This window comes from Heterodontus francisci, chromosome 20, assembly GCF_036365525.1.
Source record: "Heterodontus francisci isolate sHetFra1 chromosome 20, sHetFra1.hap1, whole genome shotgun sequence".
In the NCBI taxonomy this organism is placed as follows: Eukaryota; Metazoa; Chordata; class Chondrichthyes; order Heterodontiformes; family Heterodontidae; genus Heterodontus; species Heterodontus francisci.
This window is the reverse complement of record NC_090390.1, coordinates 60265664-60284528: the sequence shown is the minus strand read 5'-3', so window position 1 is coordinate 60284528 and position 18865 is coordinate 60265664. Positions and strand designations below refer to the sequence as shown.

The 18865-nt window shown below is 40.1% G+C and overlaps 1 protein-coding gene across 1 annotated transcript in view; it reads left to right on the top strand.

Moving 5' to 3' along the window:
* Nucleotides 1-18865, top strand: part of sec23ip (SEC23 interacting protein) — a 155492-nt gene that overhangs the window by 9186 nt on the left and 127441 nt on the right. The window contains exons 3-8 of the mRNA XM_068052891.1: nucleotides 859-1060; nucleotides 4667-4860; nucleotides 7283-7372; nucleotides 9996-10116; nucleotides 10678-10767; nucleotides 15003-15144. Of these exons, the coding sequence (XP_067908992.1) occupies nucleotides 859-1060; nucleotides 4667-4860; nucleotides 7283-7372; nucleotides 9996-10116; nucleotides 10678-10767; nucleotides 15003-15144 (839 nt within the window). The remainder of the gene's footprint in view (nucleotides 1-858; nucleotides 1061-4666; nucleotides 4861-7282; nucleotides 7373-9995; nucleotides 10117-10677; nucleotides 10768-15002; nucleotides 15145-18865) is intronic.

Genomic DNA, 18865 nt, shown 5'->3' with positions numbered 1-18865 from the left:
GGCCTTTCATGTAGAACATCGTCAAATGCCTGTTGGAAGCCTGGTTACACCATGTTGTAGGCCTTTCCATACGCCACTCGAGATGTCACTTCCTCACGAGTCAGGAAGATTGGTTGTGCATGGTATTTCCCTTATAAATTCATATTGACTGTTGTTGACTGAGTTACTATTGTACAGTTAACATCTGATTCTGTGATATGTTGTCTTTTGAATCTGGACGGCACATTTGCTTGTTTCCAATCGACTGGTGCCTTTCCAGTGTCTACAGATTCCCTCATATTGATTCCCAATGCCTCACAAATCTCTTTTTCTGTTCTTGAGTGTCCAGGGATAAATATTGTCTATTTAGTTTAGTTTAGAGATACAGCACTGAAACAGGCCCTTCGGCCCACCGAGTCTGTGCCGACCATCAACCACCCATTTATACTAATCCTACACTAATTCCATATTCCTACCACATCCCCACCTGTCCCCTAAATTTCCCTACCACCTACCTATACGAGGGGCAATTTATAATGGCCAATTTACCTATCAACCTGCAAGTCTTTGGCATGTGGGAGGAAACCGGAGCACCCGGAGGAAACCCACGCAGACACAGGGAGAACTTGCAAACTCCACACAGGCAGTACCCAGAATTGAACCCGGGTCGCTGGAGCTGTGAGGCTGCGGTGCTAACCACTGTGCCGCCCTAAACAGACAGATTTCTGGGGATTTGTTGATTTTTGAAGCCTTTTAGTCTGTCTCAGTCTTTGTATCTGAACTATTAATTTTGCTCGGGCTAACTGACAAGAACGGTATCTTAATTATGCCTGTTCAGAGTTCTTTCAAAAATGCTGACCAGTGTACCTCTCTTTCCAGGCAACTGTAGGGCAGGCTATGTTACCACCTCCTGCTTCTAAACCTATATCTACAGCCATACAGCCTTTACTGAGTTTACCGCATAACTTCTACGAGCCTGTGCGACCCCACTGGTTCTACTGCAAGCTGGTGGAAGGTAAACCAATCTGGATGCCATTCAGCTTTCTGGACACGACGAAGCTGGAGGAAGTTTTTAACTCGAGTGAGTAGAAAAAAAATTGTCTAGGTGTGCAACAATTTTAAAATCAGTATGTTGTCTGAATAAAGACAGCTTCAGTTTAGAATTCTTTCAGGTAAGTTTTTGATACTTAATTCAGACTAAGTGTTTTCTCTGAACAGTCATTTAATTGCTTTGTAATCAATTTTGGATGCCATATTTGTTATTTAAAATAGGTATATTTAGGATAAATCTCTTTATTCTATTGGCAAATAGCAATTTGCTGAAAATCTATCCATTACATAATATTCAGTGAGTTCTTTTTGCCCATTTCTCCAGTTAATATTTGTATTGGTAGTTTAAGATAGATCTTTCCTTCTTTCAAGTGTATACTTTTATGTATCTATGAACGTTTAGGTAGTGAATTTCTGAGTTGGGGGATCCATATTCCACTGATCCATTTGTCAGTAACAGAGGAACCTGGGGTGCATGTGCATCGACCTTTATAGCTGGCGGGACATTGAAAGAGTGGTTAGTAAAGCATATGGGATCTTGGGCTTCATAAATAGAGGCTTTGAGTACCAAAGCAGGGAAGTTACGCTGAACCTTTAGAATACTGTGGTTAGGCAGAGTATTGCGTCCAGTTCTGGTCACACTTTGGGAAGGATGTGAGGATCCTTGAGAAGGTGCAGAGGAGATTTACCAGAATGATTCCAGGGATGGGGGATTTTAGTTATAGGGTTAGGTTGGAAAAGCTGAGATTGTTCTCAACAAAGGAGATTGAGGGGAGATTTAATAGAGGTGTACAAAATTATGACAGGCTTAGATAAGTTAGACAAGGAAAAACTGTTCCCATTAACTAATGGTGCAGGGACTAGGGGACACAGATTGAAGACTTTGGGCAAGAGATGCAGGGGGAACATGAACTTTTTTTTACGCAGCAGGAGGTAATGACCTGGAACGCGCTGCCCATGAGGGTGGTGGAAGCGGAGATGATCAGTGATTTCAAAAGGAAATTGGATGGCGACTTGAAGAAAACAAATGTGCGGGGCTACAGGGATCGTGCGGGGAAGTGGCATTGGCTGTATTGCTCTGTGGAGAGGCGGCATTGACTTGATGCGCCGAGTGGCCTCCTTCTGTGCTTCAAATGACTCTGACTCTGTCCTTTGTGACTAGAGCGGATTTCCATTACTGCCCTGACCAAGTTGCATTCTGTTCAGAATGATGTTGAGCTGTCTTGATCAGATCCTGCAATATTGAATTGCTATGCTTTTGTGTAGATTGAGGTTTCTTTACTGCAGAAACTGATATATTTGCATTGAGACTGATGCAAGTCGCCCTCACATTCTGTACTCGGTGTGAGAGTTTTATCCCAAACTATTGGAGTAAATCACTTTTTGTGAAACAATACCATCTTTTTTCCTTTTTTTTCCTAAACAAGCTGTAGATGTACAACAAATGAGTAATTTGCAGCCATACTGTAATTTAATTATACTGTTAATATTTTGCCCCTTTTAACTTTTCCTCACTTTGTATTCATGAAGACAGCTAATCATGCTGGGGTCAATGGATTTTTGGTATTTCACTTATGCAGCCATTTATGTGTGATTATATCTAGTGGGTGTTGGTAGAATATTTAACTGGTGGTCATCACAGTGAAGCCCAACATCTGTTCATGCACACTTTGGTGATGTATAGAGTCATAGAGAGATACAGCACCGAAACAGGCCCTTTGGCCCAACGAGTCCGCGCCGACCATCAACCACCCATTTATACTAATCCTACATTAATCCCATTTTCCCTCTCACATCCCCACCTTCCCTCAATGGCGAGCAGGAAAGCTATATTTAACTTCCTCCATCTCTACTGCCGGGTTGGTTAAGATTGGGTAACTGAGGTAAGTAAACACAGACCTGATTATCACACCTGGGACTTCCCTGATCTGTGGTTTAATACAGCATCATGTGTATTTTTCCACTGAGTTATTATGATTTTATACTGTAATGGAATTTAAAAATCATTCTTTAGGATTATTAGAGAAGAAAATAAATGCATTTTTAAAGAGTATTCTTTTTCAAAGAACCTTTGAATATAATTCCAGTCATATATAAGGTATTGTTTAAAACAACTAGTGGGAGAATGGATTGATCAACTAACTAAAAGTCTAAACTTTCCAAAGCAATTTTTTTTGGACACATCCAGTTCCATTGTGATAATACTGTATGCAATTGTGAGGCAAAATATATAGGCTTTAGTTTGGATGTTGGTAGTTTCTTAAGGAAATAGAAAATGGAATCCAGTTTTACTCCCCTAAAGCAGTGGCATTAAATCCATAATTTAGCACAAAAATGCTTATTTTGAGCATCAAAACTACTTTATTTTTTGTTGACTATATACACAATGCCTTTGAATTTTGTGACTCGTGCAGACAGGAACATGTTTTGCTGCTTTTTGACAATGACAGTCAGCACAACCTTGGACATTAGCCTCTCACTGCAATCTGTGACTGCTGTCACAGCATGTTGTCTTTGTCATTTAATTTTTATTGTATTCATTACAGTTTATTTATGTTTAACAATGGGGTAAGTCAGACTGATGAGACTAGTTTTCCATTCTATAAGAAACAAAAGATGGACAACCCATAAATTGAACAAAATACATTGTGGGGAAGGAACAGAAAAAAGCTACAGTGCTGAACTGCCAAATGGGAAATACAGATTTTGAATTCCAATCTCACCTGCTCATCAATGAGCTGCCCTTGGTTTTGAAATATTGAGCTGCCTTGTGTCGGTCTGTAAGAAGGAAAAATAAGGCAGTAAGGGAACCCGTCTTGCACTCCAGTGTGTGACATTATATTAACCAAGACAAGTGTCCTATATTAAAATGCCCATGCTGGAGATTGAAGGAGCTGGGTACCTTTTTTCTCTTTTCAGCTTTTTATTACAAGATAATTGTGGATAAGCAAAGTCATTCGGCCCACTTTAGTTGATTCACCCAGGAAGGGTGTCCATCTTAAAGTCTCTGATTGCAACATCTAGTTGGTTCTCACTTCAGGGTCCACTACTCTTATCTAGAAGTCCATTCCATGTTTCTGTTACTCGTTGTGCATAAGACCTTCCTGAAACTAGTCCTAAATTTCAGTCTCCTTGCCCTACACTTGATATTTATTTTGAAATAACTTTCTGGATTTATCTTTTCCATACTGTTTACTGTTTTTAAACACCTCTCTGATGCTTTCTTTTAAGGTTGAAAATCCTAGTTTTTTGAGGCCTTTCCTCATAAAGGTTTTTGATAAATAGTCTTTTCATTATTATTCACTAGTTAGAAGGGAGGGCTAAAAACTGAAACCCGATCATTGAGCAGGAAAAGACATCAACGAACGGGCACAATCTAGATTAGACAAAATAATTTTTTTTTATAATGACAACGGTTTAATTTTGATAGTTATCCAGAACACTTTTACAGACTTGAAACGTTTGCGAACGCAGGACAAATACAGTTTAACCAGCTTTGTCAAACAGCTTTTCTGTTATATAAAACATTTTTCCCAATTGTATAACTGTTTATTGACAGTACTACTTTTGCACTTTTAGCTGTTGTCAATTTTCAGTACAAAATCTAAAGCAACCCATTTTAATTTAAAACTTCCAGTACAACCAGACCCTGAAAATGTGATTGTGTCCACTGATGGAGGTCGCTATGATATTCACTTATATGACCGCACACGACATGCTGTGTACTGGGAAGAGGAGCCATCTGAAGTGAGGCGATGCACATGGTTTTACAAGGGGGACATGGACAGCAGGTTTATTCCTTACTCTGAGGAATTCAGCGAGAAGTTGGAGGTACAGTATCCCGTAGAGCTGTACTCTGCTTTTCAAATTAAATGAAAAATTGTAGTACCTGCCAGCAGTTCTGAGCCAGTAGTACACAAAAGCACTGCAATTAACTTGGATCAAAAAGTAAAAGGAAAAAAATCAGCAGGACTTTGGATTTACACAAGTTATCTTGCATTTACACATAGGGTGTAACATCAATGCCTTAAGCTACAACTCATCTTTACCCTAGCAGTTAACTACAGGGCCTTCTGCTTTTGTACTCGTGAAATAAAATGTAGATCACCTGAACTTTGGTATTGAATGATTCGACTGTACTTTCCAGTGATTACAGATGTGAATGCTAGGGCAGCCTGCAGTCCTCTGGAAAATTTGCCATTTTCATCTGAAGCAGTGATTTGAACACTTGGATGATCTATTCAGGATCATACAGAAATTTTAGATGGCTTGCTCCTACTGCTGAAGGCTGGCCTTTCTGTGAAGTAACCAAAATGGCATTGGAAAATCTGATGTAGGTATGTGCATGATAATCCTGCATTAAAGAAAACCAGCAGAGTTTGAGGGTGATGTGCTTGTTGAGTTAGCAGACATATAAACTCTTCCAGTTCCCTTTCCAGCATGCCTATTGTTATGAGGAACCTGGCAGATAATTATGAAAAATCAAGTATTTGCCTGCCTGTGTGTGATCAAGCTTGAAGGAAATATATTTTCTCCTTAAGTGGTATAGTTACTGATAGCATACTTTGATAACATTTGGGTTATAAATCTTACCAGGTATCGTTAATTTTAATTTTTTTGTTCGTCAAGAAGAGGGGTGTAAGTGCTGGGGAATGGAACACTTTCTATTTCATACACCTGGTGTCAGCATTGAATATTTCCAGGTCAAGTACAAGGTAGCTAGATGGAGAACAAAGCTCTTTTTCAATGCACCCCAATCTCAAAGCAGGAATAGCTCCAGTGTGGCATCTTTGACTTTCCCGCAGCCATCCTTAGGTCTGTCTGAATGATATTTAGTGCAGAATTAGGAGCAGTTTTATGTTGTAGGCCCACACCCACTAAGAACTGAATTGAAATTAACCAAGCTTATTTCACATAGGACATCCAGTATCAACAGGCTGAGACTTTTGTCCCTTTATTTTCAGTTGGATTTGCACAAAGGGTTGAGGTGTAAAAGATTGTGTTAAACTTACATTGTCGTCACCCACAGTGGCTGTCCTTTATACATCAATTAATCGTAAACAATTCGGCATATAATTGTAAAAATCTGCTTACTGTAGAAATGAACAATAAAATTTGCAAGCCATCTTGATGTAAGAAATACATTAACAGTTCAGTTTTTGGGTTTCTTGATACAGATTGTGTTCTTATACATACTTATCTAGTATGGATTTGTTTTTGAACGTTACTGACTCCTCTTCACGTTCTGATGTGATAAAGAATGATAGATTTGCACAGCACAGAAGGAGGCCATTCGGCCCATTGTGCCTTTGCCAGCTCTCAGAGCTACCAAGTAATCCCGTTCACCAGCTTTTTCTCCATAGCCCTGTGTTTTTCTTTTTCTTTTTCTTTTTAGGTATATATTCTATTTTGATGGTTACTAATGAAATATGCTTTCACCACCCTTTCAGGCATTCCAGATCGTATCCGCTTGCTGAGTAAAAGAAATTCTCATCTTCCCGCCCCCAATTATTTTAGATCTGCCTCGTCTGGTTACTAAACCGCCTGGCATTAGAAAGAGTTTCTCCCAATCTACTATCAGCCTCCTCTCTGCACCCTCCAACCATAAATTTGAGCACATTTATTAAATCTCCCCTTAATATTCTTTCCTCTAACGAAAACAATCCCAGCTTCTGTAGTCTCCACATAACGGAATTCCCTCAGCCCTGATACTATTGTAGTAATTCTGCTTTGCACCCTCTCCCAAAGCCTTGACATCCTTTCTGAAATGCGGTGCCCAGAATTGGACAATACACTAGCTGAGGCCTTAACCAGTGATTTATACAGGTTAACCATAAACTTCTTTGCTTTTATGTATGATGTAAGTTTGGAGCTTGGTTGAAATTTGTGTCTCTAGGATTTATGCTAAGTTGGGTCTATTTTAAAATTAATTATTCAAGAAATTCATTTCCATTTTTAGTTTGCATTAATTACCAATTTATCATGTTTTAAACATCTGGTGACAAAATATAGCCTCAAAATAAGCTGTTGCAAATAGTAACATGCATTTGAAAACAATTTGTGAATTCTGCTAATTCATGGTCATTGCATTAACACTTTAAGGGGTTGGAACATGTGCACTTGGCTAAATATTGGTATAAAAAGCCTAAAGTGAATAGGAAATTTTCAGCTTGCGCTTGAAATAAGTTTGAATTGTTGATGAAAACAAATTGAAAATGTTGGTGGCCTCTCCTAATTTATCTCTGTTTTGCAGGGAGAGTATAAAAAGACTGTAACTACCAACCAGTGGCATAAAAGACTTGAGTTCTCTAGCGGGGAAACCATTGTTATGCATAATCCAAAGGTACAGTTTGCGTAAAAACTTATGGTCTTTAAAGCAATATCATTGATAAAAAGATATAGTTTTGAAAGTTGTTAGTTTGCTTCTGTTCAGTCATGGGAAATAACTGATTCAGTTCTCAATGAAAAGGGTACTTGTATATTTTCTGCTGCTTTAGTTCAGGAGAGCAATGTGCCACATTTCCATTTGCTGCAACTGGCTGTTATCCCAAAGGAAGAATCATAGATCCATTTTTGACCCATGATGCCGTTGGGCTAAGGAAGCAAGGAGTGCTTATACTGTGGTATGCAAATAACTGATGAAGACCTCTTCTAACTTTAAAAACTGGTTATATTGGTGTTAAATGTTCCCACTGATTAAATGATAAAGGTGATACATGAGCCATAATGAGTCGATTGAGGTCTAAGTTTCAATCTTTGATATGCGCTGAATTACTTTATCTCCGTTAAGGCCGCTGGTACAGTAGCCCTCGAGTTACCTAGGGAAGAGGTGGTGTTGGGACGGATGGGCAGTGATGAAATGATCCAGGCTGTCACTTCTGGTCACTGTCCAGCCCCTCCTGTTGAAAAGTGTACATGTATTGACATTGGATAGGAACAAGATTGGGCATGGCTGTCATCTCTTGCAGTAGAATAGCTTTCCCATACCAACAATCAAGGCACAAATGAAAACGAGTCTCTGGGTGGGGTGTCAGTGCCTGGGAAAACAATTTTCTTTTGTTTTCGGGATATGGGTGATTCTACCAAGGCTGCATTAATTGCACATTTCCAGTTTCCCTGATATAGTCATGGACCTTCTCTAACAATATTTTTTTACCACTGGATGATTTGCTTGGCCATTGAAGAGAGAAAAGGTTGATGAGAGTAATGCTGTTGCTGTGATGTACATGTACATGGTGTACAAAAGGCATTTGATAAAGTGCCGCACAACAGACTTGTGAGCAAAGTTAGAGCTCATGGAATAAAAAGGACAGTAGGAGCATAGAACAAAATGCAGCACAGAAGGAGGCCACTCAGCCCATCGTGTCCGCGCTGGCTGAATAAGCTATCCGCCCAAACTCATCCCACCTTCCAGCACCTGGTCCATAGCCCCGCAGGTACCTTTTAAAGGAATTGAAGATCTTTGCCTCCACCACCGATCCTGGCAGTGAATTCCAGACACCCATCACCCTCTGGGTGAAACAGTTTCTCCTCACGTCCCTTCTAATCTTTCTACCAATCACCTTAAATCTGTCACCTGGTAACCGACCTCCCCGCCAGGGGAAATGGGTCCTTACTGTCTAGGCCCTTCATAATTTTGTACACCTCAATCAAGTCACCCCTCAGCCTCCTCAATTCCAGGAAAAACAACCCCACCCTATCCAATCTTTCCTTATAGCTGCAACCCTCAAGCCCTGGCAACATTCTTGTAAATCTCCTCTGCACTCTCGAAGCGATTATGTCCTTCCTGTAATGCGGTGGCCAGAACTGCACGCAATACTCCAGCTGCGGCCTAACCTGCGCTCTATACAGCTTCAGCATCACATCTCTGCTTTTGTACTCTATACCTCAGCCAATAAAGGAAAGCAATCCATATGCCTTCTTCACTCTATCTACCTGTCCTGCCACCTTCAGGGACCTGTGGATAGGACTTGCAGGTTGATAGGTAAATTGGCCATTAGAAATTGCTCCTAGTATAGGTAGGTGGTAGGGAAATATAGAGACAGGTGGGGATGTGGTAGGAATTTGGAATTAGTGTAGGATTAGTATCAATGGGTGGTTGATGGTCGGCACAGACTCTGTGGGCCGAAGGGCCTGTTTCAGTGCTGTATCTCTAACTAACTAACTAACTAACTAAACAGCAAGGGACCCAACACTGAGCCCTATGGAACACCACTGGAAACATGGATACAAAATTGGCTGAATGACAGGAAACACCAGAGAGTAGTGGTTATGGTTGTTTTTCAGGCTGGAGGAAGATTTATAGTGGCGTTCCCCAACGGTCAGTGTTGGGACCTTTGCTCTTCCTCCTTAGACAGCACCTTACAAACCCGTGACCTCTACTAACTAGAAGGACAAGGGCAGCAAATGCATAGGAACACCACCACCTGCAAGTTCCCCTCCAAGTCACACACCATCCTGACTTGGAACAATATCGCCATTCCTTCACTGTTGCTGGGTCGAAATCCTGCAACTCCCTTCCTAATAGCACTGTGGGTGTGCCTACCTCACATGGACTGCAGCGGTTCAAGAAGGCAGCTCACCACCACCTTCTCAAGGGCAATTAGGGATGGGCAATAAATGCTGGCCGAGCCAGTGATGCCCACATCCCATGAATTAATTTTAAAAAATCTCGGTCTGCAATAGCACAGGTGATCAACTATAATTTGCCATGGTGGGATTTTAGCTAGCCCAAGACCCTAACTATCACCTCACGATGACAAGTTGCTATTTTCAAGAGAGAAGAAAAATTGAGCTCTGCTGTTATGAAACGTGTGAGGTTTTTCCTAATTGTTTTGACTTGCATTTGCTTTTTATTGATTCTGTCCATATTTAATGTATAAAATCCTATTTTTATGCCTTCCAGTCTTAACAGTAATTATATGTTTTTAGAAAGGTATAGTCAAATCTATCATAATTGCTTCCAGGTCATAGTTCAGTTCCAGGCTTCGTCACAACCAGATGAATGGGGAACCACACAGGACGGACAAACCAGGCCCAGAGTGGTTAAGCGCGGAATTGATGATGACCATGATGACATTGCTGAAGGTACGAGTCTGATCGCAATTCGGTATGAATGAATGGCCTCCAATAATGATCAATTGGTATGAAAAAATAATGTTGCACTTTGTCAATGCCAAAGTTTAGAAAGTTGCACTTTAAAGCAAATGACCGTTTCCCTATATTATAGGTCAGTGTTGTCTTAATGCTAAATACGTAAAATATTGACCTGTCCCACAGCTACCTCACTGTTCAGAGATCTTTTCATTTATAACAGCTGTTGCTGGTTCCCCACAAATTGACTATTTAATCACCTAAAGATTATCTTGTGTTGAAAAATATTTAGTGGGATCACTGCATTTGAGTAATATATTTTATATGAAGTGTTTTGAGAAATTTCTCATGATCTTGATGCTATATAAATGCAAGTGCTTTTTTTCCTCATTTCGTTCTAAGTTGTTTGAATTACATTTTTATGTGGCTTCGCTATTCGAGAAAGGGGGAATAACTGAAAAATGCATTCGAGGTTGCCTCTCAAGACAAACAATCTCATTTCTTTTTTTGGGAAGAATTTATATTTTGGTTAGTAATTTCTTGTTATTAATCTAGGTGAGCTGCCACTGGTTAATCACCTGGTGTTCATGGCACATGGTATTGGGCCTGTATGTGACCTACGTTTCAGAAGCATTGTTGAATGTGGTAGGTCTGTTTGTTTATTTTGAATTTTTCTTCTTGAAACTTTGCAAATTTGTCATGTATGCTTTTTAAAATATTTGAAGAAAACCTACACGTCACTAGTCAAATAACTTGTGCTATATCACCATTTTAACCTTTTAGCTCACCAATTCCAGGAATATTTTGGGGTCTTGAGAGGTTTTTCCTGGTGAAAGGATTTTTCGACAGATGAACACAGAAACTATTCAGGGTCCAGGGAGAATGTTTCATGGTCATCGAGTCATAGAGAGTCATGGTTATACAGCACAGACAGTTCATGGTCGGTTCATGAATATTTAGAGCCCCAGTATCCATTAGTTTCAAATAAATGGAGGGAGGGCACAAAAGTAATTTAATTTAAAATATTTTTTCCTGTCCTTCCTTCTCCACTTATAGGTGCATGATTCCAATATTATATTTCCGGAGTACTAATTGAAATCTCTTTTTTCTTTAACCTGTTTTTAAAAAAAAAGTTTGGCTGGCATAATCTTTATAATTGAGTTTTACTTTTAGGTTAATCAGAGTTATGTTTATAACTGCAACTTCAAATATTAAAAACTTTGTACATTATGGTTAGAGCAAAATTGAAAGTTTATCAGTGTGAAGGACATGCACTACACATGGGCAAGTTAGGGGAATTAGTGTTGCAGTGATCATGAGAGTTGTAATCTTGATAATATTTGTGGCATTATTTTAAAGGATGTGAAAAGAATGATGGTAAATACTCTAATCAGTTTCCAGAGAACTTTTATAGTCTTGAAATAAGTGGAAGACATTGTCCTTTGGCATTTGAAACTGTTAGACCTATTTCATGCAGTCTTAATTCAGTTCTTTTGGAGTTCATGTTGCTACTGTTTCAGCCTTTCATGGACCTCAGCATGATTAGGAGGTAATCCAGTGTTAGTACATTTAATCAGAACTACCTGGAAATTACATCCTTTTAGGATCCACATTATGATCTTTTTGTTCTACAAAAAAAAACAATAGCTCGTTTGAAGCTGAGTTTGTGAGTTAAAGTTCATTTGTTGAAAAGTTGTCTTGCTCAGAACATTAGTTTGAGCACGCAGACTGTTAAGTTGCAAAATCTCATTCCAGGTCAGCCCTGTTCTCCCAGTGGGGTGATTCTGAAATCATATCCTTCTTTCCTTCTCTAAAGAGTTTCCTGATCCTGTTTTGGTCAGGAGATTATTAAACCTTCATTTTATCCTCCATTTCACAAGGTAGCACCACGAATTCCATTTGCTGGGCACTTGTGTAGCTTCACTAATGTACATCAAACAGACAGAATCATTCCATTAAACACCACACTTATTTCTAATGGATTGATAACCATGTGTAGGTGCATGGGTGATGCAATGTGCTGTCCACTGTTGCAGTATAGCAGCTAATGAACCTCGGGGACAAGTCAGGGTTTATTCCACATTTTCTGTGGCATTGTCATGGGCATTTCTTAATCCTGTGTTGATTTAGCATGGAAAAATGTTCACATTTGCAGAACATTACTCACTAGATTTAACACGTTCCTGGGATCTGTCTTCTCAATTGCTACTGAAAACCTCATAATAGAGGCCTCCTTGTCCTCAGTTTGTTACTTTGGAATGATCCTGCATTATGTGGAGGATACAAATTAAAGAAATATGAACCTACCTACCCACTTGATGCTTTTCAAATGAGGCTTTCTCCACACATCCATACTCCCTCCTGTCCAGTTCCCAAGGCTCTGTGGAAGGTTATCTTTTCAGACTTAGGATACATTATTATATAGACAAGCACTGTAGCCTAGATCAAGATGAACTGATGCTCAGCGATACTAACTACTTTTATACTGGTTGGTAATGACTTTGACATCACTTCCTTCAAGTCACTCATGATTTCCCAGGACCAGTAGGACTAGGGGTATACTTGCAATTTGCAAAATGTCTCATTCAAAGAAGGAAGGAGGCATTATCAATGCAGTTACTTCACCTTTATGCATTTTGGTGGTAATCTTGGGTTATCAACTTGCAGTTTATAAATTGCTTAATTGTCAAATAAATAGTTTCTTCATCTGGTGTTTTGCCTTTGGTGAATGAAATGGCATTGGGTACTTTGACATGTATGACATTTGTTTATAATCTTGTTTGTAGAAAATGTGAATATTAATGGATAGCATTACTATTTTGAACATGAATGATTTGGAAACCTCATTTAATATAAAAGTATAAAGTAATCAAAACTCAGATTTCAGCACATGAGACCTTTTGGCCTATCATGTATTTGCTATCTCCATATTGGAACTATCTACTCGAATCCCATTTGATATATTATCTGTAACATGGTACTTCTCACAATATTGCAATGAAGTGGCAGTCTAATTCCTTTTAACTATAATTGTCTTGCTTCAGTAGCCATTTGTGACAAAGCATTCCTTACTCCAAATAACCCTTTGGATAGGAAAGATCTATTCTAACCCCCTGTTTAATGCTTTTAGCACCAATCTTATCTCTTTCTTATCTAAAGTTCCACTTGCCTTTTATTATTTTTAAATGGTGATTCAGCCTCCCATTTTATGAGTGGCTCACCATTTATTTATCTAACAAACTAGACTTAGCTATTTCCATATACGGGACACTCAAAAGTAAACCCAAACACAGCAATATTATATTTAGCCATTTGGTGGCACTGTGACATAGAAGATAACATCATTGGAACCTTTCCTTGACCACAAATTTGTAAATTACCATTGCAAGCAGTTAGAAATATTATGAAAACTTTGAATGGAAGGGGTAAAAATAAAGTATTGTAAAAGGTTAATTGACTCTTTGTTTGTTTGGACAATTTGTTGGGTACCAAAAATAGAATTTTCAGTGGTAGAGTCTACTCTTGCTACTGAGTTTTAAAGGGTTGTGGGTTCAAGCCCCATTACACATCATCTAAGATGACACTTGATTGTAGTATCAAGTGAATGCTTCATTGACAGAAATGCTGTCTTTTGAGTGAGACATTAAACAGGTCCCATCCAATAGCTCAGATGGATGTAAAATATCCCATGGTGCTATTGAAATAGAATAAAAAGTTCTTCCAGTGTCCTGGTCAGTATTTTTCCTCAACCAACAGCTCCAAAAATAGATTAGTTGGTCATTCATTCATTTGCTTCTCCTGGGACATTGATGCACCTGATCCAAGTAACCACAGTGATTGCACTTCATAAACTGATCCATTAACAAAAGCACTTTGGGGCATCCAAAGGACACAATGAAGTGCTACATCAACACAAGTTGTAATTTTAAATTAGTTTTGTTCCATGTTGAGAATCACCCAAGTCATTCGTGATTTTGTAATCTATCTTTAGCATTATCCTGAATATGTAATGTCTATCTCTCACTCACTGAGCGCTTAATAGAAAATGAAATTATTTGTGATTTATATATGTGCTTTATTTTCCAATGGCCACTTTAAGCATCTCATGTAAAGCATCTAGTTTATATGCAGGTTTTGAATTATTTTTAGAGTTTTAGTTTTTCTCAATCTTTAAAACTTATGAAGAACTGTAGCTATACGATCAGGTTGAAGAAGCTGAATGCTTCTCCTTGAAGCAAAGAAGATTGAGGGGAGATTTGATAGAAATGTACAAGATTGACATATTTAGATGAGGTACACAAAGAAAAGCTGTTCCCATTAGCTGCTGGTATAAGGACTAGGGGACACAGATTTAAGGTTTTGGGCAAGAGATGCAGGGGGATTGTGAGTAAAAACTTTTTTGCACTGAGTGGTAATGCCCTGGAACTCGCTTCCTATGAAGGTGGTGGAAGTGGAAATGATTTCAAAAGGAAATTGTATGGGCACTTAAGAGAAATAAACTTGCAGGGCTTTGGGGATAGAGCAGGGAATAGGACTAATTGGATTGTTCTACAGAGAGCCAGCATGGACTCGATGGGCCGAAAGGCTCCCTCCTGTGTTGTTACGACTCTGTGGCTTAGTTCTATGGAGAGCTATTTCTATGAAAGAGAATTCTATGCTCTTACACAACATTAGCACAGGCTTCTATGGTATACCTTGATGGGTGAAATATTATGATCATAAATCACACCACTTTTCCCCCCTCCCGACCTCATTTTTTTTGTGATAAGATAAATATCCCTTAAAGATTTTTCATTGGAAGTTTTTTTACTTTATTGCGGTCTAATAGCACAGATGTTGATGTCATTGATAGACTCAAAGCATTGCACTCTGTTTTTCAGTTGATGACTTCAGAAATGTTTCTCTGAAACTACTACACACGCACTTTAAAAAAGCAGTAGATGAAAATAAAATCACACGAGTCGAATTCCTTCCTGTACATTGGCACAGTGCTCTTCATGGAGATGCTACTGGAGTAGACAAGTATGTTCTCCCATTTCTTTGAAGAAAAAATGTTTGTATACAGATTGAATTTTAAGGCTGTTGCTGCAAACTGAATTGCACTTTGCGTATCTTGTATCAGAGCATCTTCAGTATAATAATGCAAGTTCACAGTGTTTCACTTTGTGAGGTTTATCTGTTTGATCTGAAATCTCCAAAGCTATAAAGACCAATCCAATGAAAGATTTAAACATAAAATAGTGAATGGGGAAGTTATTTGTGTTATAATTCATAAAATGAGGTAAAACCTTATTCATGTAAACTCTATACTCTAAGGTACTGTAACAGGCTCATTTATTCTCCTGAGAAAGGTTTTTCTAACTACTCCCTGGTTCCCTAAGGTAATACAGTAAAATTCCAGTATACTATCCATCTTCGCTCTCCAACCCTGATATTTGCTCTGAAAACACCTTGCCCTTCCTGCAGTAGCGCAGGGACCATTGCATTCCATGGGGTATTTGAACCTATAAGTTTCTTTTATCATGAAAACCATGAATATCTTTTTCAAACGGATGTTTATCAGGTTCCTTTTAGCGGAGTTAAACATCTGATTTCAACAATAGATGGGGGTGCGATAAAGCTTCTTGTAATTTTTGATCTAACTTGAGACTGACATTTAAGATCAGTAGTTCTCTGCCCATAATGAGTCAAGTAGCTTGCTCACGTTTGCATCCTCTCAGCGTTTTCATCACCAGGATCATATGCTCCTTCAATCTTTTCTTTAAAGAAAACAAGTTCAGTTGGGCAAGACTGTCCTCATAACTTGGAGCCCAAATATTTTTGTCATCCTTATGTGTTCTAAAGCCTGGCTCGGGTATAAAATTAAAACTCGACCCGACAACAGCCGACCAGGGCCCGAGTCCTTTAATTTTTTTAAATACCCGAACCCGACACATAGTTTGGTTGAGTATTCAGGCTTTACTGCAGAGTGCGGAGTCCGGACTGCATTCTTGTCGTCCGGTCTGGTCGGGTTCAGGTCAGGTAGCCACGCTTTAATGTGTTCTTCTCTGAAACCACCCCCACCCCATCAGTGTATCCGTGTCATTTTGAAAGTTTGATCAAAATTACACACAATATTCCAATTTTGTCCTCAGCGGTAAACTAGTGTTTGTTTTCATCAAAATCATATGTATATTGACATGAGTCCAAGGTTTGCTTGTGCTGGTAACTCATATCAAAGATCTGTTTATAGTTCAATGTTGCATTGTATTTTGATTTCAATTAAAAGGGGGTATTAGAGAAGATGGAGGGGTAAACCCCATTTGTAGTAAAGGTACGATAATAGGGAATATACAAAAGTCTTCTAAGCTTGCCTAACTGGTAGGAGGCTTTTGGATGTCCCATCATAGCATCATGGAGATCTGCTATACTGATTCTGACTAGGCAAGAGGCAAAAAGGTGATAACACCATGTGATTTGATAACTGGCATCTTGAATGTCAGCATGTCCTGGGTGAGCACGTAGCAGTGCCTACTTTTCTAAACTTAAAAATCTTAAACTTAAAACTTAATCAGCTTCAGCATCCAAGAGGATAAAGGATGTTAGTTTCTGCAATCATATGAACTGTTTTAGTGACTGACAGATGACTTGGGTCCTCCTATTTAGACCTTTTACCCTGATTCTAGTGCATCTAGTCACTTGTAGTTAAAGAATTGCATAATTTTATTTCTTCAAATTCTCTGCCCATGCACTTATGGTGTTTGTAAATGGTACAAGAGTTGTCCACAATTTGACAAAAGCCTTGAGGGTTCCGATGGGCAGTGTTCCCTCACCTCCTATTTGTGCTAGCCACGGTGACTGCAACAACTACCGTGGAATTTCCCTGCTCAGCATAGTGGGGAAAGTCTTTGCTCGAGTCGCTCTGAACAGGCTCCAGAAGCTGGCCGAGCGCGTCTACCCTGAGGCACAGTGTGGCTTTCGTGCAGAGAGATCGACCGTTGACATGCTGTTCTCCCTTCGTCAGATACAGGAGAAATGCCGTGAACAACAGATGCCCCACTACATTGCTTTCATTGATCTCACCAAAGCCTTTGACCTTGTCAGCAGACGTGGTCTCTTCAGACTACTAGAAAAGATCGGATGCCCACCAAAGCTACTAAGTATCATCACCTCATTCCATGACAATATGAAAAGCACAATTCAACATGGTGGCTCCTCATCAGAGCCCTTTCCTATCCTGAGTGGCGTGAAACAGGGCTGTGTTCTCGCACCCACACTTTTTGGGATTTTCTTCTCCCTGCTGCTTACACATGCGTTCAAGTCCTCTGAAGAAGGAATTTTCCTCCACACAAGATCAGGGGGCAGGTTGTTCAACCTTGCCCGTCTAAGAGCGAAGTCCAAAGTACGGAAAGTCCTCATCAGGGAACTCCTCTTTGCTGACGATGCTGCTTTAACATCTCACACTGAAGAGTGCCTGCAGAGTCTCATCGACAGGTTTGCAGTTGCCTGCAATGAATTTGGCCTAAGCATCAGCCTCAAGAAAACGAACATCATGGGGCAGGATGTCAGAAATGCTCCATCCATCAATATTGGCGACCACGCTCTGGAAGTGGTTCAAGAGTTCACCTACCTAGGCTCAACTATCACCAGTAAACTGTCTCTAGATGCAGAAATCAACAAGCGCATGGGTAAGGCTTCCACTGCTATGTCCAGACTGGCCAAGAGAGTGTGGGAAAATGGCGCACAGACACGGAACACAAAAGTCCGAGTGTATCAGGCCTGTGTCCTCAGTACCTTGCTCTATGGCAGCGAGGCCTGGACAACGTATGTCAGCCAAGAACGACGTCTCAATTCATTCCATCTTCGCTGCCTCCGGAGAATCCTTGGCATCAGGTGGCAGGACCGTATCTCCAACACAGAAGTCCTCGAGGCGGCCAACATCCCCAGCTTATACACACTACTGAGTCAGCGGCGCTTGAGATGGCTTGGCGATGTGAGCCGCATGGAAGATGGCAGGATCCCCAAAGACACATTGTACAGCGAGCTCGCCACTGGTATCAGACCCACCGGTCGTCCATGTCTCCGCTTTAAAGACGTCTGCAAACGCGACATGAAATCCTGTGACATTGATCACAAGTCGTGGGAGTCAGTTGCCAGCGTTCGCCAGAGCTGGCGGGCAGCCATAAAGACAGGGCTAAAATGTGGCGAGTCGAAGAGACTTAGTAGTTGGCAGGAAAAAAGACAGAGGCGCAAGGGGAGAGCCAACTGTGCAACAGCCCCAACAAACAAATTTCTCTGCAGCACCTGTGGAAGAGCCTGTCAGTCTAGAATTGGCCTTTATAGCCACTCCAGGCGCTGCTTCACAAACCACTGACCACCTCCAGGCGCTTACCCATTGTCTCTCGAGATAAGGAGGCCCAAAGAGAGCCGTGGCTCAGTTGGAAGCACTGTCACCTCTGAGTCAGAAGATTGTGGGTTCAAATTCCACTTGAGCAAATTCAAGGCTGGCACTCTAGTGCAGTCCTGAGGATATGCTGTGCTGTCAGAGATGCTGTATTTCAGATGAGACATTAAACAGAGTTCCTGTCTTATCAGGTGGGCGTAAAAGATTCCATGGCACTATTTCAAAGAAGAGCAGGGAGTTATCCCCAGTGTACTGGTCAATATTTGTCCCTCAATCAACATCACAGAAACAGATTATCTGGTCATTATGCGAAGATACGAATTAGGAGCAGAAGTAGGCCATTCGGTCCCTTGAGCCAGC